Source organism: Scomber scombrus, chromosome 7, assembly GCF_963691925.1.
Source record: "Scomber scombrus chromosome 7, fScoSco1.1, whole genome shotgun sequence".
NCBI classification, from domain to species: domain Eukaryota; kingdom Metazoa; phylum Chordata; class Actinopteri; order Scombriformes; family Scombridae; genus Scomber; species Scomber scombrus.
The window spans coordinates 32,046,850-32,070,849 of record NC_084976.1 but is presented as its reverse complement, the minus strand read 5'-3'; the positions used below and the strand labels follow the sequence as shown (position 1 = coordinate 32,070,849).

At 43.0% G+C, this 24,000-nt stretch overlaps 1 protein-coding gene across 1 annotated transcript in view; it reads right to left on the bottom strand.

Moving 5' to 3' along the window:
• Nucleotides 1-24,000, bottom strand: part of nek11 (NIMA-related kinase 11) — a gene marked incomplete at its 3' end in the record, with an annotated part of 47,395 nt that overhangs the window by 6,632 nt on the left and 16,763 nt on the right. The window contains 10 exon segments of the mRNA XM_062423218.1: nucleotides 1,612-1,729; nucleotides 1,804-1,897; nucleotides 2,552-2,671; nucleotides 4,311-4,381; nucleotides 7,954-8,032; nucleotides 10,307-10,456; nucleotides 15,843-15,969; nucleotides 17,853-17,917; nucleotides 18,240-18,358; nucleotides 21,632-21,797. Of these exon segments, the coding sequence (XP_062279202.1) occupies nucleotides 1,612-1,729; nucleotides 1,804-1,897; nucleotides 2,552-2,671; nucleotides 4,311-4,381; nucleotides 7,954-8,032; nucleotides 10,307-10,456; nucleotides 15,843-15,969; nucleotides 17,853-17,917; nucleotides 18,240-18,358; nucleotides 21,632-21,797 (1,109 nt within the window).

Sequence of the window (24,000 nt, the reverse complement as noted above, 5' to 3'; positions counted from 1 at the left end):
TTTAAACCCAAAAGTCAACATCATTGATTCATCATCGTCGTCCTCGTGAGAAAAGATTTAAAGATTGAAACAAGCTGAATTAATTATTGGAGGATCTTTGTCTGGTCCAAACCTTCAGAACTGACACTGATGTTAATTAGATTTATGGCTTATGGCCTTTTTAATACTCGACGGGTTCCTGAAGGATTTTGGAGATAAACACCTGATTAAGTTGCTTTAACGTAATAATCTCCAGAGAGCGTTTCAGTATCTTTCATTAGTTCAGACGGCTGCTGCTCGGTTTAACTTCAGTGACAGCGAACACCTCAAACAATATTTAATCCAGACACAAATAATCGCTGCTAAACACACGATGGAAAGTTATTAGAGTCGATTCAATCTGTCAGATGAGAAACAGGAAGCGTCCAGTGAGCAGCTGTCAGGAGGAAGGAAGGGAGGAAAGAAGGGAGGAGAGAAGGGAGGAAAGAAGGGAGGAGAGAAGGGAGGAGAGAAGGGAGGAAAGAAGGGAGGAGAGAAGGGAGGAGAGAAGGGAGGAAAGAAGGGAGGAGAGAAGGGAGGAGAGAAGGGAGGACTTATGGACATACTGTGCAAGATATCTTTATGTAGCTTTGTTAGTGTCGGCTATATTTGAGTGTTTGATAGTTTGGAGAAATCATCATCAAGTGTTGATATGTAACTTCGGCCGCTGTCCGTGGTGCTGAAAGGCTGGTTCGCAGGATGAGTGTTGATATGGAGCTTCGGCCACTGTCCGTGGTGCTGAAAGGCTGGTTCGCAGGATGAGTGTTGATATGGAGCTTCAGCCGCTGTCCGTGGTGCTGAAAGGCTGGTTTGCAGGATAAGTGTTGATATGTAACTTCGGCCGCTGTCCGTGGTGCTGAAAGGCTGGTTTGCAGGATGAGTGTTGATATGGACCTTCGGCCGCTGTCCGTGGTGCTGAAAGGCTGGTTCGCAGGATGAGTGTTGATATGGAGCTTCGGCCGCTGTCCGTGGTGCTGAAAGGCTGGTTTGCAGGATGAGTGTGTAGCCAGTCACCTGTAACGTTAGCCTACATGGTGACAATAGCAGTTCTCTCGAGTGGCTGTGCGTGTGTGCGTGCGCTTGTGTTTAGGGCGGGGGTGGGGGCCTATCACCATGATGTTACGCTGCTGGATCCAACGTGTGATTTAAGTGTATATCTGGTGGCTATTTGCCATTGGATGCAGTCATATCAGCTCATTGACCAATCACAGATGATTTCTTTGTAGATTAGTTTTGTTGTCTCATATTATACAATAATAATTGGTTTAACCTTCAACCCAGCAGTGTTTGTGTATTATTTCATATGTGTGTTCAATGTTTTAGAAACATGTGTATAAAGTTATAAAAGCAGCATGTTATGTATATTTGTCCCTTGTTCTTAATTCAAGCATAAAAGGGACAAATACATATATTACAAACTTGGTTCAATGCAGTGAGCAACAGTATCTGAAATGGTCCTTTAATATAATTTGCACCTCTGTCCTCCCAGTCAGTCCAGTTCAGCAGACTGGGACAAATCCTGGTGGACTGGTGGAGGGACATAAACCAGACCAGGACAGAACCAGGACTATATGAACATTAATATTTTCTCACCCTGCAGCTCTGACGTCCTGCCGTCTCCCTGCAGCTCGATTGGCTGCGACTCTCCTGCTGACCGGTGATCCTGGCTGCTGATTGGCTGACTCTGACAGGCGCCGTCCTCTCTGCTCTCCTATTGGTTGAAGAAAAAGTGAAAGTGAAACCCAGCAGAGCAGCATCACAGAGAGAGAATGGACCTTTTCTTACATGCAGAACGTCCAGGCTGAGCTTCTCAAAGTGTCGGCTCCTCAGTTCTCTCCTGCGGCTGTGGATCTCATCGTACTTCTCCTCTGCCAACTTCCTGTGGAGGAAACAGGAAGCTGCTGCTCACACTCAGCTGTACATATCAAAATAAAGTGATTCTGGTAGTTTTACATATTTGTCTTCATGTTTGGATCCAAAACAACATCGAAGTTACTGTGTGTGTATCGAAGTCTCATATATGTTATTCCTTCATTGTTGTTAAAAATCCACTGTCTGATCTGATGTGGACGTTGTCATGGCGACCTACAAACTGAGCAACTCTGAATGAACCCCGTGGTCCACTTTTTGGCCATGAACCACCAGTTGGGAACCACGGCTCTATCAACAGACCCTCTTCTCTGAGCTGCAAAAACATGTTATATATAGAAAATACATACATGATGCTAACACACACACACACACACACACACACACACACACACACACACACACACACACACACATATAGACACACACACACACACACACACACACACACATATAGACACACACACATACACACACACACAGTCCCAGTGGAGATCTGAAGTGATGAAAACCAGGTCAATTATTAACATGAGAGCAGTGTGTGTGTGTGTGTGTGTGTGTGTGTGTGTGTGTGTGTGTGTGTGTGTGTGTGTGTGTGTGTGTGTGTGTGTGTGTGTGTGTGTGTGTGTATGTGTGTGTGTGTGTGTATGTGCGTGTGTGTTACCTCAGTCTCTTTGCCATCTCGTCGGCAGTCTGCAGTTTTCGGAGCCTCATTCTCTCTCTTGGCGTCATCTTCTCGACCTCTGACCTCTCCCTCAGCGTCTGCAGGTGAACCTTCGTTTGCCTGCGGAGAAACACACACACACACAGACACACACACACACAGACAGACACACACACACACACACACACCTGTCAATGATCTGGGACGGTCCAATCAAATTACAACATCCTTCTTCTCCTTCGAATCATCCTTCAACAATATGGAGGAGCTGTCTGACCTGAGCGTTGTTAAAAGTGTGTGTGTGTTTGTGTGTGTGTGTGTGTGTGTGTGTGTGTGTGTGTGTGTGCAGTAGTGAGGATGGATTATCTGACAGCGAGCAGTGTGTTGTCTGTCAACACACAAACAGAGATGAACTCGGCTCAACACTCACGGCTCTAATTACAGCAGTGAAGAAGAGTGTGTGTGTGTGTGTGTGTGTGTGTGTGTGTGTGTGTGTGTGTGTGTGTGTGTCTGTATATGTGTGTATATGTGTGTGTGTGTGTGTGTGTGTTACTGTTTTAAGATTCAAGGCAAAGAAGCATAACGAGGAGGAGGAGGAAGAAGAAGACAAATTGGAAGAAAAAAGCAGGCAAGTAGAAACAAATTAGAGAAAAGAAAGGAAGAAAAAGGAAGTGAAGAAGAACGAGGGATGAATAAAACTATGAAGCTGAAGAGGAGATAAGAACAACAAAAGAAAAAGGAGAATGAGGCGAGAAAATGAGAGAAATAGAAGAACAAGAGGGAGAACAGAAGGCAAAAATAGCATGAAAAGAAAGTATAGAATAAAAGGCAGAAGGAGGGATGAAAAATAAGAAGAAAGCAAAGTGATTAAAAAAAAGAAAGAGAAGAAAGCAGAAGAAAAGACCAAAGAGAGAAAAGAGGAAACATAATAAGAGAGAGAGAGAGATGAAGAACAAAAAAAAGGAAGATGAAGAGGAGGATGAAGAAAAGGGAGGAGGGGAAGTGGGGAAAGAGAAAGCAAGAGAGATGAAGAAAAAAGGGATGAAAATGAAAAAGGAAACACTCAAGAAAGAAAGAATAAGATGAAGCAAAGGAGGAGAATGAAGAAGGAGAAAGGAAGAGGTAGAGGAAAATGAAATAAAGTGGAGGAACAAAAGGAGGAAGATAAGAAAGAAGAGAAAGAGAAGGATGAAAAAGAATGAGGAGAAGAAAAAGAAGAGGAACAAAAGGAAGAAGAGAAGGTAGAAGAAAAGAATAAGATAGAGGAGAAGGAGGAGTAAGAAAAGGAAGAAGAATGGGAGAGGGGAGAAAAGAAGAAAGGAAAAGGAAGGATAGGAGGAGGGGAAGGAGAAAGAATAATGAAAGGAGGAGAAAGAAGAAGAGAGGGAAGCAGAAGAAAAGGGAGGAAAAGAGAAGATAGGAGGAGGAAGGAAAAACATAAAAAAAGGAAAAATCTTAGAGGAAGAAAAGGCAGAAAGAAAGAGGAAGAGGAGGACAGAAGAAAAGAAAAGAAAGAAAAGATAAAACAGGAAAAAAGAGGAAGAACAGAAAGAAGAAGAAGAAAAAGGAAGCAGGCAGAGAGAGAAGAGAGGGAAGAAAGTGACAGGAAAGAGAAGAAGAAAGGAAAGAACAACCTGAGGAGAGGAGGAGGAGAGAAAGAGAAGAAAGTAAAGAAAGGGAGGAAAGAAGGAGAGAAGGCAGGAAGACGAGGAGGAAAAGAGGAAAAACAGGTAGAACAAATAAAGAAGAAGAGTTTTACATTTTCTTAGCGATGAGTTCAGCGTCTTTTTCTCCTTCAGACGAAACGAAGAAAAAACGATCCTTCAGTTTCTGAACAGAGAAAAAAAAGAAACAGAATGAAAAAATATTCAATGTAAAGTTTATAAGAAGAAGAAATATGGTTAATAAATATATTAATAATAAATATATTAATAATAAATATATTAATAATAAATATATTAATAATAAATATATTAATAATAAATATATTAATAATAAATATATTAATAATAAATATGATTAATAAAGGATAAACATATTGAATGAGTGATGCTACATAAAGATCAAAAATAAACTCAGTAAACTTGATTTCTACGGCCAGTGGCGAAAGGACGTTCTGTTGCTACGGCAACCAGCACGTTGCTACCATGGCAACGCGTTGTTTGACCAATCACCTTCATGTTTACCTGTTTCCCACAATGCATCTGTGTAGTTTTAGGACTTTTACAACATGACTGAGTTTACTACATTAATCACAGTGATGAAAACCATGAGGTACCACACGGGTGCCACATGGGTGCCACACGGGTGCCACACGGGTGCCACACGGGTGCCACACGGGTACCACACGGGTACCACACGGGTACCACACGGGTTCCACACGGGTGCCACACGGGTACCACACGGGTGCCACACGGGTGCCACACGGGTACCACACGGGTACCACACGGGTACCACACGGGTGCCACACGGGTACCACACGGGTACCACACGGGTGCCACACGGGTACCACACGGGTACCACACGGGTGCCACACGGGTGCCACACGGGTACCACACGGGTGCCACACGGGTTCCACACGGGTGCCACACGGGTACCACACGGGTACCACACGGGTACCACACGGGTACCACACGGGTGCCACACGGGTGCCACACGGGTGCCACACGGGTACCACACAGGTACCCTCATCTCCAACTTTTTCTGCCCGCTTGCCCTAAAACCGCTGCAAAGTCAGTCAATATGTAGCTAGTTACTGACATCAGCGGATTATAGCGCGTCTCTCTAGTGATGATGGGTCTCTGCATGTGTTGGGTCTCTCTAAAGGAATCACCTCTGTCATCCTGTGAGAGAGGAGCAGAGCTGCTTTATCATAAATATATAAATACATAAAGAAGGGTTTTGATTGACAGTCAGTGTTTTTATGATTGTGATTCCAGCGATATCGTTTCTCCTCTATCGTTATCGTTATAGTCGTTGTGTGAACTCAACATTTAAAACTATATTTATAGTTATTGTTCTCAGTGTGGACGAAGCTTTGAGTAAAAGAATGACATCATCAGCAGAGCAGTCAGAGCTCAAACGAAGGAAAACATGATGGAAATATGAGGTTTCTGTTAGTTTTTAATGTGTTGATGTGAGGAAGGTTACAGCCTCCTCATCCTCACACACATCTGATGATTCATCAGTTATTCACTCAGCTGCTGTCACACCTCAGACCAGCCAGCTGTTTGGCTTTATTTCCACTTTTTATGTGTAAATTATTAATTAATTTAAGGTTAAACATCTTGAGACGTTCATCATTTCTCTTCTGGATCGTCATGGATCATTTTCCGGCTGGTTGGTTTTTCCTGAGATGAAAGCTGGAAGCACGACTGAGTTTATTATCATTATTATTATTATCTATTGGTCAGGTGTTGAGTTACACAGAGCTCATATCACATGACCTGATATTAACAATATGAAGTATAAACTGTGAAGATAAGCAGCTGCTCTCATTCTGCTTCCTGCATGTTTCCAGACAGCAGGACTGAGACGCTCCACAGAGGAATCCCATCAGCGTAATGATATTTCACTGGTAACCACGGCAACCCAGTCCATAGAATAAAAAACCCTAACATCTTATCTCCTTCCCAGGTAGCCTGCACACACACACACACACACACACACACACACACACACGAGCATCCAGCCTTCAGCCATGATTTATGACAAACTGTATGACATTGACACACACACACACACACACACACACACACACACACACACACACACACACACACACACACCTTATACATTATTATACCTCTGAGAATGAAAGAATATGTGTGAATATATGTAATATTATTCTCTGGTGCGTGCGTGTGTGTGTGTGTGTGTGTGTGTGTGTGTGTGTGTGTGTGTGTGTGTGTGTGTGTGTGTGAGTGTGTGTGTGTGTGTGTGTGTGTGTGTGTGTGTGTGTGTGTGCGTGTGTGTGTAGAATAAATGGGTCAACCTGCATTCCTGCACACCAGCCCAGTAAAAGACACTCTGGGTTCAGATGATTTATCAGCAGCATGATACTGAGTTAATGTTCTGAGATTAAAAACAGTATTATATTATTATTATTATTATAAAGTCACAAATTGGAGAATCCAGCCAGAGATCTATGCTGCAGGTCATTCCTCTCCCTCTGAATAAAGGCACAAAAGCCCAAAAATAAACTCTCTTCACTATTGAATGCTGCAGACTCTCTTCTCGTCCTGCATGATGCTGCCGTAGAAGAAATGATCTAACTGTACTTTTCAGTTGGGTTTAACAATAAGGAGAAACGTTAGAGACTCACATACTTACATAAGTTATAAAATAAAAACCCCGTCTGTTTTGACTGTTCCTCCCTCCCTTCTTCTTTCTTTCCTTCCTCTCTCTTTCCTCCTTTCCTTTTTTCCTTCCTCATCCCCCTTTCTTCATTGCTTCTGTCCTTCCTTCCTCCCTCCCCCCTTCTTTCTTTCCTTCCTTCCTTCCTTTCCTTCCTCTCTCCCTCCTTCTCTCTTTCTTTCCTCCCCCTACCTTCCACCCTTCCTTCTTTCCTCTGTCCTTCCTCCCTTCCTTCTTTCCTTTCTTCCCTTCCTCCCTCCTTTCCTTCCTTCCTTCTTCCTTCCTTCCTTTCACCCTCCCTCCTTTCCTTCCTTCTTCCTCCCTTCGTTCCTCCCTCCCTTCCTTCTTCCACCCTTCCTTCTTTCCTCTGTCCTTCCTCCCTTCCTTCTTTCCTTTCTTCCCTTCCTCCCTCCTTTCCTTCCTTCCTTCTTCCTTCCTTCCTTTCACCCTCCCTCCTTTCCTTCCTACTTCCTCCCTTCCTTCGTTCCTCCCTCCCTTCCTTCTTCCCTCCCTCCTTTCCTTCCTTCTTCCACCCTTCCTTCTTTCCTCTGTCCTTCCTCCCTTCCTTCTTTCCTTCCTTCTTCCTCCCTTCCTTTCTTCCTTCCTTCCTTCCTTCCTTCTTCCTCCCTTCCTTCCTTCTTCCTCCATCCCTTCCTTCCTCCCTCCCTCCTTTCCTTTATTCTTCCTCCCTTCCTTCCTTGACTCGAGGACAACAGGAGGGTTAAATCCCATTTTAACTGCACACACTGGCTATGAAATGAGTGTATTGGCATGTTTTGCTGTGCAGATGAGTGAATGAGTGAATGAATGGATGCATTTATTTATTGTATTCATTTTTCATATTTGAGCCTGGTCTGGTATGTTTTGTACAATGACAATAAAGAATCTTAAGGTTTTTTTTAGGTTGTTTTTAGTGCATTTGCTCACAATACACTGCTACACCTGGGATGCCAAATGGCTCCCAGTCATAGCTTTAGGGTTCGTTTACAGCTATAGTCACACTCATGAAAACAGATTTATATTAACAGATGTTTAAAGTGTCAGACCTGCATGTTTTCCTCCATGAACTTGTTCTTGAGAAGTTCTGCAGCTGACGGTCTAGATGAAGGTTGTTTCTGCAGCATCCTGAAGACAACAGACAGGAAGTCAGTTAACAGCAGGTTGTTTCTGCAGCATCTTGAAGACAACAGACAGGAAGTCAGTTAACAGCAGGTTGTTTCTGCAGCATCCTGAAGACAACAGACAGGAAGTCAGTTTACAGCAGGTTGTTTCTGCAGCATCCTGAAGACAACAGACAGGAAGTCAGTTTACAGCAGGTTGTTTCTGCAGCATCTTGAAGACAACAGACAGGAAGTCGGTTTACAGCAGGTTGTTTCTGCAGCATCCTGAAGACAACAGACAGGAAGTCGGTTAACAGCAGGTTGTTTCTGCAGCATCCTGAAGACAACAGACAGGAAGTCGGTTTACAGCAGGTTGTTTCTGCAGCATCCTGAAGACAACAGACAGGAAGTCGGTTAACAGCAGGTTGTTTCTGCAGCATCCTGAAGACAACAGACAGGAAGTCGGTTAACAGCAGGTTGTTTCTGCAGCATCCTGAAGACAACAGACAGGAAGTCGGTTAACAGCAGGTTGTTTCTGCAGCATCCTGAAGACAACAGACAGGAAGTCGGTTAACAGCAGGTTGTTTCTGCAGCATCCTGAAGACAACATACACGAAGTCGGTTAACAGCAGGTTGTTTCTGCAGCATCCTGAAGACAACAGACAGGAAGTCAGTTAACAGCAGGTTGTTTCTGCAGCATCCTGAAGACAACAGACAGGAAGTCAGTTAACAGCAGGTTGTTTCTGCAGCATCCTGAAGACAACAGACAGGAGGTCAGTTTACAGCAGCACTGCATCACGTGTTTGTTACTTTAATGTTTAACCTTCGTGTCGTCCTCCCGGGTCAAATTGACCCCGTCTGTTTTGACTGTTCCTTCTTTCCTCCTTCCGTCTGTCCTCCCTCCGTCCTTCTCTCTTTCTTTCCTTCCTCTCCCTTTCCTCCCTTCCTTCCTTCTGTCCTTCCTTCCTTCTTTCCTTCCTCCATCCCACTTTCTTCCTTCCTTCCTCCCTCTTTCCTTCCTTCCTTCCTTCCTCCCTCCCTCCTTCTCTCTTTCTTTCCTCCCCATTACCTTCCTTCTTTCCTCTGTCCTCCTTTCCTTCCTTCCTCCCTTTCTTTTCTTTTCTTCCTCAATCCCTCCTACCTTCCTTCCTTCCTTCCTTTCTTCCCACCCTCCCACCCTTCCTTCCTTCTTTCCTTCCTTCCTCCCTCCTTTCCCTCCTTCTTCCTCCTTTCCTTCCTCCCTTCCTCCCTCCCTTCCTTAACTCGAGGACAACAGGAGTGTTAAACTGTGTTAACCTCCTGAGACTCAACCTTTCTTTGGTTTTATGCACTTTTAATTTCTCCTAGATATTTTGGATGAGTAAAAAACTAAACATTGTCTTTGAACAGGAAGTAATGGATTTATTTTACTGTATAATACAATTAACTCACCAGTGTATAAAACTATTTATTTCCTTACATTTACACCAACGAACAACCCAACATCCTCAGATGACTACTTTAGGATTAGTAGTTTCCTAGAATCACACAAACACATTTATTATTTGGGTATCTCTTTATTATTTGAGATTTGGAAATCATGAGTTTGTATCTAATGATGTTGTTTTTTTCTTACCAAAGTGTTTCCTGGTGCTGGGCAGTGACAAAGGACCCGAGCCTTGTTTCAGGCTGTCTTTAATAGTGCCTGAGTAACCTGTAGGGAGCATGCTCAGTCCTTACTGGACCATACCAACGCCTGAGTAACCTGTAGGGAGCATGCTCAGTCCATCTTACTGAACCATACCAACGCCTGAGTAACCTGTAGGGAGCATGCTCAGTCCACTGGACCATACCAACGCCTGAGTAACCTGTAGGGAGCATGCTCAGTCCATCTTACTGAACCATACCAACTGTGGGGTTGAAATCGGTTTGTAAATTCATTTCTGGATTGAGGCCTTGTGTGAATGCTTTGATGACGACCTTTATGTGGTAAATAAGTGTAAATAGATTTGGTAATGATGTCCGATATGGAAATTGACCTGTGGAGTTAAGTGATTATTTGATTGATTCCAATTAAAGGTGGTATGGTCCAGTGGGAGGGGCTAAGTCTTTAAATGGAGGGGTCTGGATGTCAGATATTAACATTAGACTAGAAATTAACTTTAATTAATTAATTGGAAGAGCACAAGTTGTCTCAGTTTGTATATATATATATATATATATATATATATATATATATATATATATATATATATATATATATATATATATATATATATATATATATATATATATAACTATAGTTTAATATGTGGCTCACCTCTGCAGGACAGAGTTCAGGTCTGCAGAGTACGCGGCCGGCAGCGTCGGGGTTTCTCCTTCCACGATCTTCATCACCACTGACAGGAAGTTCGGACCGTGGAAGGCGTGAGTCAGAGAGCACATCTCATAGAGGAGGCAGCCGAGAGCCCTGCAGCACACACACACACACGCACACACACACGCACACGCACACACACACACACACACACACACGCACACACACACACACGCACACACACACACACACACACACACGCACACACACACACGCACACACACACACACACACACACACAGCATTCATTCATTCATTAGTCATGTGTTCAGCAAACAGACGCTGACTTAAACACACACATTGTCTCTGTCTTAATTGTTTCTGCACAAATCTTCATCTTCATCATCCTTCCTACCTTCCTTAATATGTATCATTCTTTTGTGGTTACACCATTTGACGTCTTACTTTTGGTAAAAAATGTTGCAAATGTCATTTCAAATGATATAAAACCAACAAAAATACTAAATGTACATTTTAACAAACCTGATGCTGCTTTTAAATCTAGTTTAACTGATTTATGAATTCATCATCTTACCAACACTTATTAATCACTGAGCAGTTGTTATGATAACGTTTTTTTAATAGTGATTGGCGTGGTGTTTATTGTTGCCATGACGATGAAGGATGCCTCACATAAATGACGATGCTTCGCCTTTGTTGTAGCTGTGTTTACGTTCTGTGGAATTGCTATTTGGATTCTGAATCGTAGGTCGGCACCTTGACACACAGTCAGGATGGCCGAGCGGTCTAAGGCGCTGCGTTCAGGTCGCAGTCTCCCCTGGAGGCGTGGGTTCAAATCCCACTTCTGACAGCCTGCATTTTTTCATAGGATGCACAGTTTCTAACCTTAAGTCAGAAATGTTGCTGATATTAAGGAAACTTTAACATCCAGGAGAGAAAAACCTGACCCTGACTGGATAAATGTTGTCGATGCTCGGTGCAGTAAACTGTGCTGCTTCCTGCTTCAGTCTGTTTAATGACCTCTGTCTGTTCTTCCTTCTTCCTCCCTTCCTTTCTCCTTTCCTTCCTTCTTCCTTCCTTCCTTCCTCCCTTCCTTCCTTCCTTCCTTCCTTCCTTCCTTCCTTCCTTCCTCCCTCCCTCCCTCCCTCCCTCCCTCCCTCCCTCCCTCCCTCCCTCCATTCCTTCCTCCTTCCTCCGTCCTTTCCTTCCTTCTTCCTCCTTTCCTTCCTTCTTCCTCCCTTCCTTTCTCCTTTCCTTCCTTCTTCCTCCCTAAACACACACATTGTCTCTGTCTTAATTGTTTCTGCACAAATCTTCATCTTCATCATCCTTCCTTCCTTCCTTAATATGTATCATTCTTTTGTGGTTACACCATTTGACATTTTCAGGAGCATTCAGTCTTACTTTTGGTAAAAAATGGTGCAAATGTCATTTCAAATGATATAAAACCAACAAAAATACTAAATGTACATTTTAACAAACCTGATGCTGCTTTTAAAACTAGTTTAACGGATTTATGAATTCATCATCTTACCAACACTTATTAATCTCTAAGCAGTTTTTATGATAACGCTGTTCACTTCCTGTGAGTGGGGACAGTTTTTTTAATAGTGATTGGCGTGGTGTTTATTGTTGCCATGACGATGAAGGATGCCTCACATAAATGACGATGCTTCGCCTTTGTTGTAGCTGTGTTTACGTTCTGTGGAATTGCTATTTTGGATTGTGAATCGTAGGTCGGCACCTTGAGACACAGTCAGGATGGCCGAGCGGTCTAAGGCGCTGCGTTCAGGTCGCAGTCTCCCCTGGAGGCGTGGGTTCGAATCCCACTTCTGACAGCCTGCATTTTTCACAGCAGGCCTTCAAGCTACCAGTAGCACTATACTGGGGAAGAAAGATGTTGACCTTCGCTGGGCCACAACGCTTCAGTGCCTACACTCTCATCCTGTGCGCACAAAGCGATGCCTTGGCGAACTGTACCTGTGCTACTATGTGTTTGATGAACTGTAAATGAGTATGGACGCGTGAGTGAAAGAACATCTCCCACATCACCTTGTCTGCTAACGGCGCATTAGCTAGATATGCTAGGTTTATGTGTGTTTATTGACAATCCTTTGTGGTTACTGTTCTTAATGTGGGATATTTGTATTATAAATGATAGCGTGGCCGTAGGCTAATACGGAAATATACACTGTACTCGAGTCGGTTGTTGAGAGACATGATTGGACTGAATCCGTGGTCCCATGGTGTAACGGTTAGCACTCTGGACTCTGAATCCAGCGATCCGAGTTCAAATCTCGGTGGAACCTGGTTTTCATAGGATGCACAGTTTGCAAAACCTGACCCTGACTGGATAAATGTTGTCGATGCTCGGTGCAGTAAACTGTGCTGCTTCCTGCTTCAGTCTGTTTAATGACCTCTGTCTGTTCTTCCTTCTTCCTTCCTTCCTTCCTTCCTTCCTTCCTTCCTTCCTCCCTCCCTCCCTCCCTCCCTTCCTTCCTCCTTCCTCCCTTCCTTTCTCCTTTCCTTCCTTCTTCCTCCCTTCCTTTCTCCTTTCCTACCTTCTTACTTCGTTCCTTCCTTCCACCCTCCCTCCCTTCCTCCTTTCCTTCCTTCTTCCTCCTTTCCTTCCTCCTTCCTCCCTCCTTTCCTTCCTTCTTCCTCCTTTCCTTCCTTCTTCCTTTTTCCTTTCCTTCCTTCTTCCTTCCTTCCTTCCTTCCTCCCTCCCTCACTCCCTCCCTCCTTTCCTTCCTTCTTCCTCCCTCCCTCCCTCCTTTCCTTCCTTCTTCCTCCTTTCCTTCCTTCTTTCTTCCTCCCTTCCTTCCTTGACTCGAGGACAACAGGAGGGTTAATGACCTCTGTCTGTTCATTACACAACAACACATGTCAGCTCAGTAACAGTTAATTATCTGCATGAACAATCTGCAGCTTTTCTATAATGACTAATTAACTACATCTCTCTGATTATTTATTAACACTTTAACACAACATCTATCCGGTTATTGCTAATCACCGAACGACTCTAATTACACGTATGTAGGAGTGATGTCATTCCTAACACACAGAAACCTGCTCAGAGATCAGCAGAGTCAGCGGGAGGAGATTCAAACAGCAGCAAGGACATAAACTAGATAAATAAATAATATATAAGTACATAAAATAGATTAAACAATGATTATAGACAAAGTACTTTTACATTCCAGGAGACAATAGATCAAATTTTCATATTTATAAATTGACCCTGTCTGTTTTGACTGTTCCTTCTTTCCCTCCTTCCCTCCTTCTCTCTTTCTTTCCTCCCCCTCCCTTCCTCCCTTCCTTCTTTCCTCTGTCCTTCTTTCCTTCCTTCCTCCTGCCTTCCTTCCTTCTTTCCTCCCTTCCTCCCTTCCTTTCTTCCTTCCCTCACTCTTTTCCTTCCTTCTTCCTCCCTTCCTCCCTTCCTCCCTTCCTTTCTTCCTCCCTCCCTCCTTTCCTTCCTTCTTCCTCCCTCCCTTCCATCCTTCCTTCCTCCCTCCCTTCCATCCTTCCTTCCTCCCTTCCTTCCTTGACTCGAGGACAACAGGAGGGTTAAAGTAATCATTGCATCATTAATTATTTATATACTGAGACCCAAACAGACGGATCAACAACGAGGCGGCAAAAATAAATAAATAAAATGTAAGTGAAGAAACTGAGAAAGTTCAGCAGCTTTTTAATGGAGATGCTTGTATGTTCTGATTCATTGATAATTAATAGTAAAATAGTAAAATAAGATGTTTATGAAGTTTAGAAGTTTGAAGTGTGAAGAAACCTTCATCTCTTTCTGCTAATTAACTCCTCTTCCTCCTCCTCTCTGATGTGTTTTTCACTAATTATAACAACTGATCTCTGCCTTTGTTTCTGTGTGTGTGTGTGTCTGTGTGTGTGTGTGTGTGTGTGTGTGTGTGTGTGTGTGTGTGTGTGTGTGTGTGCATGCTTGTCTGTGTGTGTGTGTTAATGACTCTCTCCTCGCTAAGCAGCTTAATGAAAATGACCTTTGACCTCCTCACTGAGCGAATTTTTACCTGCTAGAATCAGTCTGAACTCGTAAATCCAACGTCTGTGTGTGTGTGTGTGTCTGTGTGTGTGTGTGTGTGTGTGTGTGTGTGTGTGTGTGTGTGTGTGTGTGTGTGTGTGTGTGTGTGTGTGTGTGTGTGTGTGTGTGTGTGTGTGTGTGTGTGTGTGTGCATGTTTCCATATTTCTCAGTGTGAACACACTTCTGCACAAAAGAAGAGATTTGAGACACAGTGTGAGTGGGCGGCTTCTTGAGAATAAATGTTTCAAACACTGATGTCGTCTTCATAAATCATCCTCAGACTGAAAGTTACTGGAGTCGACATCTGGAGTCAGACAGACTGCTGATGTTTGAACTCAACAAACACTTTGTTCCCTCAGAAGCTCTGCTGAGCATCAACATCCTGCTGCTGATGGCAGTGAAACAGTTAAATAATGCTGTGCAGCTCAGTCTGAGACACTTTGTTTGTTTCCGCGGTTACGGAATCGGATTGTGCACGAACAGAGCAGACAGCTAACAGACCATGAGCAGATATTTGCTGAATTTGACAAAAATAAAAGTGTAATGGATTAGAAACGCTGACTGCACCTTTAACTGGCTGAGTCAGCGTAAACTCTGTCCTAACTTCAGGACTCCTCAGTTTCTGCTCTGAGAGTCATTCATTCACCAGCAGCTCTGCAGCCTGAGACAGTCTGAGTCAACCTGAGACAGCCTGAGACAGTCTGAGACAACCTGAGACAGTCTGAAACAGCCTGAGACAACCTGAGACAGTCTGAGACAGCCTGAGACAACCTGAGACAGTCTGAGACAACCTGAGACAACCTGAGACAGCCTGAGACAGCCTGAGATAGTCTGAGACAGTCTGAGACAGTCTGAGACAGCCAGAGACAGTCTGAGACAGTCTGAGACAGCCAGAGACAGTCTGAGACAGTCTGAGACAACCTGAGACAGTCTGAAACAGCCTGAGACAGTCTGAGATAGTCTGAGATAGTCTGAGACAGTCTGAGACAACCTGAGACAACCTGAGACAACCTGAGACAACCTGAGACAGTCTGAGACAGTCTGAGACAGTCTGAGACAGTCTGAGACAACCTGAGACAACCTGAGACAACCTGAGACAGTCTGACGCCGTAGCTACGCCGACGCAGAAGCATAAATCAGGCTTAACAGGGAATTTGATGCTAAAAAGACATAAATGTAAATGTGTCAGATATCACTTGATATGACTAACTCACACTGATGAAGCTCAATAGAAGCTGATCATCTACCTTTAAATACACCCTGCTAAATAAGATAATGAGCTGTGTGGGTGGAATATAAACACTAAATCTTTAGACTGCAACATAGAGCACAGTTTGAGTCTCATTTTATATACTAATGGTACAAATAGGCCAAAAGAAAAGTACTACTAATGAAACTGTGATAAGTTATGATTTAAAGATGTCAAAGAGAGAAAATAACGGCAGACTGGCCCTTTAATTTACCAGATGTCAGACTTGGTGTCGTAGCCGTGGTGGTTCAGCACCTCGGGGCTCATGTAGTACGGAGTCCCTGTGAAGGTGGTGGCCAGGTCACATGATCCCATCAGCAGACAGGAAACGCCGAAATCACCTGGAAACAGGAAACAGACGAGTACAACACACTGATGATTTATGTTTTCACAAATGGCTAAAGGTTGTTAAAATGTAAAGATGCTTATGGATCAGGACACTTCATGGTAAATCAGACACATTCCTGCTGAGTTCATAGAGACAAACACAGACGGACAGAGCAGGAAGAATAAAAGACTCTTTACTCTGAACAATGCTCAAAAACACTAGTTTATATTTAAAGGAAAGGTCAAAGTCTGATATTGTCTTCCTCTGTTGTCCGAAAACTATTACAAACACGTCACAAACTCACAAACTTCAAAATGAGGGAAGAAACTCTTCAAAATACAAAATTCCTCAAGGTCCAGGACAATACCACCCATCCCCTCCATAAAACACTACAATATATTTTTTTTTATTCACTTGAGATTGTAATGTATGTTGTGCTCTATTAAATATTATTGTCTGGACCCCAGGAAGACTAGCTGTCGTTTTGGCGTCAGCTAATGGGGATCCTTTTAAATAAACAAATCTCAGGAGCTCATTCAGCAACAGATTCAGACTCCCCCGCTGCTCAAGAGAACGTTACAAAAGATCCTTCCTACCCCGCTGCAATACAACTGTACAATGCCTCACTTACATAAATGCACCCTGACAAACCCTGACTCTAACTACTTTACTTTATACTGGGTTCTAGCAATGCTGAGGGTGGGAGGGTGTGTTTTTATATATTATTAGGTATTTTGTGTGATTTCTATGTTTGTTGTCTTTGTGCCATGTTTGTGCCATGTATTGCGGTATTGCTGCTTGGACATTTTAAATTTCTCCTCAGGATTATTAAAGTAAATCTATCTATCTAAAATAAAGGAACAAACATACGGCCCACGGCCCAGAACTGGCCCACCAAGAGGTCCAATTCGGCCCACTGGGTAACTTAAAGTATGAAAATAACAGAAAAGTTATTCAAGTGTTTTAATTAAACATCATTCACAGTCAAAGCTTCTGATCTTCTCACTCCAGATAATTGACTTGTAATGTGATTCAGATTTTTCCTCTGTGGACTTAGACTTATTTTATCAACATCTCTTAGCAGGGTAACCCCAGACAGTTAATTATAGTAAAATTATAATATGTATTATATATCTTATATATTATTTATAGGTTATTATGCAATGGTTTTACTGGTCCGGCCCACATGAGATCAAATTGGTCTGTATGTGGCTTAAAGGGTTGTTCAAATATTTATTTATTATCCAACTCTGGATGATCTCAGTAATAACGGTAATATAACCAGTCCCACCTCGCCTCCACTACAGGGGAATGTCATGCACAGTTCTGATCTACTCAGTTTGGCCATGCTGTTCTCTCAGTGAAGGCAGCTGCTGTGAAACAACCTGCCAGCTTTTATCAAAGGCTGCATTAACTTTAAAGCCTTTAAATCATCTGTGAAAGCTGAAAGCACACTCCATTAAAATCTACAGATAAAAATTGGAATAGGTAATGTCATTTTATGTGTTGTTCATTATTATTATGGTATATTTGGCATATTTTTTATTGTGTATTGATGTTCTGTTTTAAATCATGGGTTATAGTTTTTTAATCATATATTCAGAACTTTGTACCACTGCTGTCCTCCGCCCAGAGACTATACATGCTAATTAGCTCATAGCTACTTCTGGTGCAATATATTTATTGTGTTTTGTCTCTTCTCAAATAAACCAATTAATAAACGATAAAGAATTATTCACAAGAAGCATGTTTCTATTTACAATCCTGTGTTAGAGGTTCTGTTGAGAGAGGACGATTTTGAAACCCGAATGAGAAAATCTATAACAAACACCGTCCAACATATAGTTACCTATGCTCAGAAAGAAACCAACAAGCATGGAGGATGATGAAACTCACCGATTTTAACGAGGTTTCGTTTCAGGAAGACGTTCTTGGCCTTCAGATCTCGGTGGAGGATTCTCCTGCAGGAAGCAGCGCATCAGTCAAACACTGACCTCCTTCATTATTGATCAGCTGATTCAGGTGTTATAATGAGACATGTGGCACTGTGTGACCAGAGACTGGACCGCTCTGTGAAGTCCGTCTGCCTCCAGTTAATTACACCTTTTTGTCTGGATGACCTTTGACCTTCAGTCAACTGCTGTAATCAAGCTAATTATCCTAATTACCCAGAAAATGTAAAATCTTGTATGCTGGCAGAAAAAACAAAAGAAACAGATGGACTTGAAGGTGATCTCCAAGAGGATGCAAGAATTCATGTTGCCATGGCGACCGTATCCTCACCTGTCATGCATGTAGTGAAGGCCTAGCAGCAGCTGGATGAGCCAATCAATGACCTGGATTTCAGGGAGGCTCCGCCCAGCTCGTCTCACCTCCTCCAGTTTACAGTCCAGGTCCCGATCCTGCAGAGGACCAGATCGTGTGTCATGTGACCATGGTCAAAAACACACATTCTCCTCTCATTGCCTAACGACTTCAACAGCCTGACCAATGTGTTTTTGTCTAATTCTTCAGACTACCAGTAATAGACTGGACTCTAGCAGTAATAGACTGGACTATACCAATAATAGACTGGACTCTACCAGTAATAGACTGGACTCTAGCAGTAATAGACTGGACTATACCAATAATAGACTGGACTCTACCAGTAATAGACTGGACTCTACCAGTAATAGACTGGATTCTACCGATAATAGACTGGACTCTACCGATAATAGACTGGACTTTACCAATAATACACTGGACTCTACCAGTAATAAACTGGACTCTACCGATAATAGACTGGACTCTACCGATAATAGACTGGACTTTACCAATAATAGACTGGACTCTACCGATAATAGACTGGACTTTACCAATAATAGACTGGACTCTACCGATAATAGACTGGACTTTACCAATAATAGACTGGACTCTACCGATAATAGACTGGACTTTACCAATAATAGACTGGACTCTACCGATAATAGACTGGACTCTACCGATAATAGACTGGACTTTACCAATAATAGACTGGACTCTACCAGTAATACACTGGACTCTACCAATAATAAACTGGACTCTACCAATAATAGACTGGACTCTACCAGTAATAGAGTGGACTTTACAGATAATAGACTGGACTCTACCAGTAATAGACTGGACTCTACCAATGATTCCCTTCTTCTACTTGTCTCTGTACATTTATGAATTAAACTATAATATGCACCAATTTTTCTCTCAAGATGAAACATTTTTCTTGTGGACGGATATTTGCGTCTGCTCACTTCTTTATATGGAAAACATCTTTTCTAATTAATCTGTTTATTGAACCCAATCACACTTTCTCCACCTCAAACACTCAGGTCTTCCTTCACTGTATAAAAACATTGAAGATGTTCCACAAAACAATTTCTTAGAGACCGAGTTGAATTATTTAAAACATTCTCATAAAACATCCTGATGCTTTTTCTCTTGTAAGACATGACTTCTTCTCTTTTATGTCCAAAAGGCTGCCATGAAACTCTCAGTCCTCCAGTGCTCTGCAGGGGATTGTGGGTAATGGCCTGACTAGAAACAATAGCTCTCTGGATCTCTGAGGGGACCCACTGTTTGATTGGACAGGGCTTTGAGCTCATGTATGAAAACTAAACTGCATGTGAGAGCAAGATGGATGTTCACAGAAGGCAGAAACACAACGTTGAACGTGTTTATACTTCAGTCTTTGTACAAATGCAACAGAGAGAAATCCAGTTAGCAGCAGCAGAGAAACGTGTAAATCTTTGTGTTCTACGAGAGGGAAAAATTAGAGCTCCGGGCGATGTTGGAGCTTCAGAGTCTCATCGAGAGGGAAAAATAGAAGAGTATCTGCAGGAGGAGGAGAGCTGGATAAAGAGGAGGAGGGGTATGGAGGAGTGGAGGGGTGGAGGAGGCCACCGAATAACATATACGAGAGAAAAAATACATTCATTAGTGGATAGGCAGAAGACAGATGCTGCTGTAATCAAGAAAAGAGGAAATTTAATGAAGAGACGCAGAGAGGAAGATAGAGGACGGAGCGACATATTCACTTTCATATTATTGCTTCATTTTCCTCTTTTTTCTTCACGCACGCAGACACATTTAGAAGTGATGGATGTTTGTAAAGATGAGGAGAAAAGAAAAGAAGCAGCAGAGAGGAAGACACTTTCTATTTCATGTTATATTATATTATATTATATCTCTATCACTGTATGAGATTACATGTGTGTCATAATAATTGCAAAAAGAGTATTGTAGTCTGAAGTCAGTATTGAGGGAAAAGAGATGAATCCTTATCGTCCTATTATAGTGTCATATATTCATACTGTCGATAAAGATCATGTGGAGAAAAAAAACCAACATGTTCCTTCAGAGTTCATGAATCACAATTAAATCTCAGATGTCTGACAGCAGAAACAGAAAAATATGTAAATGAGATTTGACGTTATTGTGAATTCAGCTTCATTAAAAACACACTGATGTCGGCTGTGATGCAGTTCTGATCTGTTCCAACTCAAAATAGGTTGAAGAAGAAGAAGAGGAAGACGAAGAAGAAGAAGAAGAGTAAGAAGAAGAAGAAGAAGAAGAAGAAGAAGAAGAAGAAGAAGAAGAAGAAGAAGAAGAAGAAGAAGAAGAAAAGAAGAAGAAGAAGAAGAAGAAGAAGAAGAAGAAGAAGAAGAAGAAGAAGAAGAAGAAGAAGAAGAAGAGATTTAGATGTCTCTCTGAGGTGTAAACGTCTCAGAGTCTCAATCAGAAGTTAAATTGAGAAAAGAGAAAATAGAAGTAACACAAAAAACAGAAGATCATAAAAGTTTACAATACAAATATTAAGTAAGTGAAAATGAATGAAAAGCTGTTATTCATTTTTATTTTATTCACTGTAAATTTGATTTGAAAATCTTTAATGTCCCTGAAGGGCAATTTGGTTTGCAACAGAAGTAAATAACCATAGACTGTATATAAAATGGACGTAACATCCGTGACGTCACCCATTGGTTTGTGGACTGCTGCTCGGAGGCCAATAGTATCGGATCTGAGCAGCGCCATCTTGGAATTTTGAGGTGCATGCTGGGAAAAATAAAAACATGGATTCTACTTATATGGGCATCAGGAGGAGCATGAGGCGCCCGCCTGAACCTGTGAACCAATCAACCTGTCAATCACCACGTAGCCACGCCCTAATGCATACCCTGCTTTATCGTCACATATAAAATCAGGGAGGCCAAAATGTCCCAAATGAACATCATACTGCATTGAAGAAGGCTTTAAACTAGCGATTGAGACCATAAACACATTTTGAAAACGTTTACTGAGGTTAGAAATCAAGTGAGAAGTTGGTGAATTCTCCATTGACTTGTATAGAGACGGAAGTCCTTTTGACACCAAAATGGTCGCCCCCTGGTGGCCTTTTGATAGAATGCAGTTTTAAGTTACTTCCGCGTTGGCCTCATTTCAGAGGACCAGAACTCCCCGCCTGGTTTGACCACATTCCTCAAATATTCAATGAACCAGAATAAGCTCACGAGGCTATTTACAATATTAAAAAGACATTAAACACAATATTGATGAGTAATTTGGGCACCAACCAAAAATCTGTTTACATCAATCTGGAAGTTTTAACGATCAGCCGATCAGGTGATTGATCCTGTGACCTCCTTGACCTCCTGTGTGTTTACCTGGCAGTACTCTGTGATGATGCAGAAGGCGTCTCTCTCCAGGAAGCTGTGGTGGAAGCTGAGGATGGCCGGGTGGTGCAGCTGAGACAGCAGCTGGGCTTCCTGATTGGCTCGGACCGTCTCGTCGGGTCGGAGGTCGCCGAGAGGAATCTGCTTCAACACCTTCCTGAGGAGCGAGAGGTCAGAGGTCAATGCTCCTGTTGTTTCTTTTAAATTCACCACAAAATAATGTTTTTCTAACCGTGGAGGAACAAGAAGGAGCTGAAAACTGGTGATGATTTAACCCTCCTGTTGTCCTCGAGTCAAGGAAGGAAGGGAGGAAGAAGGGAGGAAGAAGGAAGGAAGGAAGGGTGGAAGAAAGGAGGAAGAAGGAAGGAAGGGAGGAAGGAAGGGAGGAAGAAGGAAGGAAGGGAGGAAGAAGGAAGGAAGGAAGGGTGGAAAAAAGAAGGATGGAGGGAGGGAGGGAGAAAGGAAAAGAGGAAGGGAGGAAGGAAAGAGAGAAGGAGGGAGGAAGGAAGGGAGGAAAGAAGGAACAGTCAAAACAGACGGGGTCAATTTGACCCGGGAAGACGACACAAAGGTTAAATAAAATGAGGATGCTGTTCAATTAGTATTAAAAATATTTAAAAACACTAAATCATTACACTCAGTTCATATTCTGGTATTTCACAGTCTCCTCTCATAATTAGTCTGTAAACATCATCACATATTAATAAATTGGGGATTAATCCTTAATGAAGCTTTCAGAGAGCAGAGAGAGTTGTTTCTTCAGTTTTTAAGCTTTTTGTTGAAGGAGAAAAAACAATTATACTAAATATATATCGGTCCAACGTTTCAGACCACAGCAGAACAAAACTACATCACTGCATTATGTTTAACCCTCCTGTTGTCCTCGAGTCAAGGAAGGAAGGGAGGAAGAAGGAAAGGAGGAAGGGAGGAAGGATGGGAGGAAGACTGAAGGAAAGGAGTCAGGAAGGAAGGGAGGAAGAAGGAAGGAAAGGAGGAAGGAAGGGAGGAAGAAGGAGGGAAGAAGGACGTAAAGGAGGGAGGGAGGAAGGATGGGAGGAAGACGGAAGGAAAGGAGTGAGGAAGGAAGGGAGGAAGAAGAAAGGAAGGTAGGAAGGAAGGAAGGGAGGAAGACAGAAGGAAAGGAGTCAGGAAGGAAGGGAGGAAGAAGGAAGGAAATGAGGAAGGAAGGGAGGAAGAAGGAAGGAAAGGAGGAAGGAAAGGAGGTAGGGAGGAAGGAAGGAAGGGAGCAAGAAGGAAGGAAAGGTGGAAGGAAGGAAAGAAGAGAGGAAGGAAAGAAGGAAGGAAGGAAGGAAGGTAGGAGGGAGGGAGAAAGGATAAAGAGGAAGGGAGGAAGGTAGGGGGGAGGAAAGAAAGAGAGAAGGAGGGAGGGAGGAAGGAAGAAAGGAAGAAAGGAAAGGAAGGAAGGAGGGAAGGAAAGAGGGAGGGAGGGAGTGAGGAAAGGGAGGAAGATAGGACAGAAGGAAGGAAGAAAGGGGGAAGAAAGAAGGAAAGAAGGAAGGGAGGAAAGAGAGAGGAAGGAAAGAAAGAGAGAAGGAGGGAGGGAGGAAGGACAGATGGAGGAAGGAAAGAAGGAAAGAAGGAACAGTCATAACAGACGACCCGGGAGGACAACAGGAGGGTTAAGCCAAACATCATGTTTTCATGTTGAAACCTCTGAACCATCAGATCTCTGCTTCTCACTGAGCCTGAACCCAAACTGTTCATAGTGATGTAACCGTGAGACAACATGAAGCAGAACTTCAAAGTATTCTTCACCTTCAAACTGAGGAAGAACAGACGGCTAGCGGTAGCACGATGCTAAAAGGAGAATAAAGGAGCCGTGTGTCCCTGCTGTGTCCTACATCCCTCCTCCTGAGGGAGTTAATCAGCTGCTCCTCACCGAGCCGCCTGTCTCCTCTCCTCTTGTTAAATTGGTGAGCGGGTCAGCAGGTGAAATGGAGACTCTGGTTTAATAGCAGGCTGAGAGTCAAAGTGGGGACCTGCTGATATATTAGACCTGTTTAATGTGTTTGTTCTATTCACTACATTCATCACAGCGCTCTGGTTTTAACCCTCCTGTTGTCCGAGAGTCAAGGAAGAAGGAAGGAATGGAGGGAGAAGGAAGGGAGGAAGGGAAGGAAGGAAGGAAGGAAGGAGGGAGGGAGGAAGGAAGGAAGGAAGCAGGGAAGGAAAGAAGGAGGAAGGGAAGGAATGAAAGGAGGGAGGAAAGGAGGGAGGAAAGGAGGGAGGAAGGAAGGAAGGAAGGAAGGGAGGATAGAGAGAAGGAGGGAGGGAGGAAAGAAAGAAAGAGAGAAGGAGGAAGGAAGGACGGAAGGAAGGAAGAACGGAGGGAAGGAAAG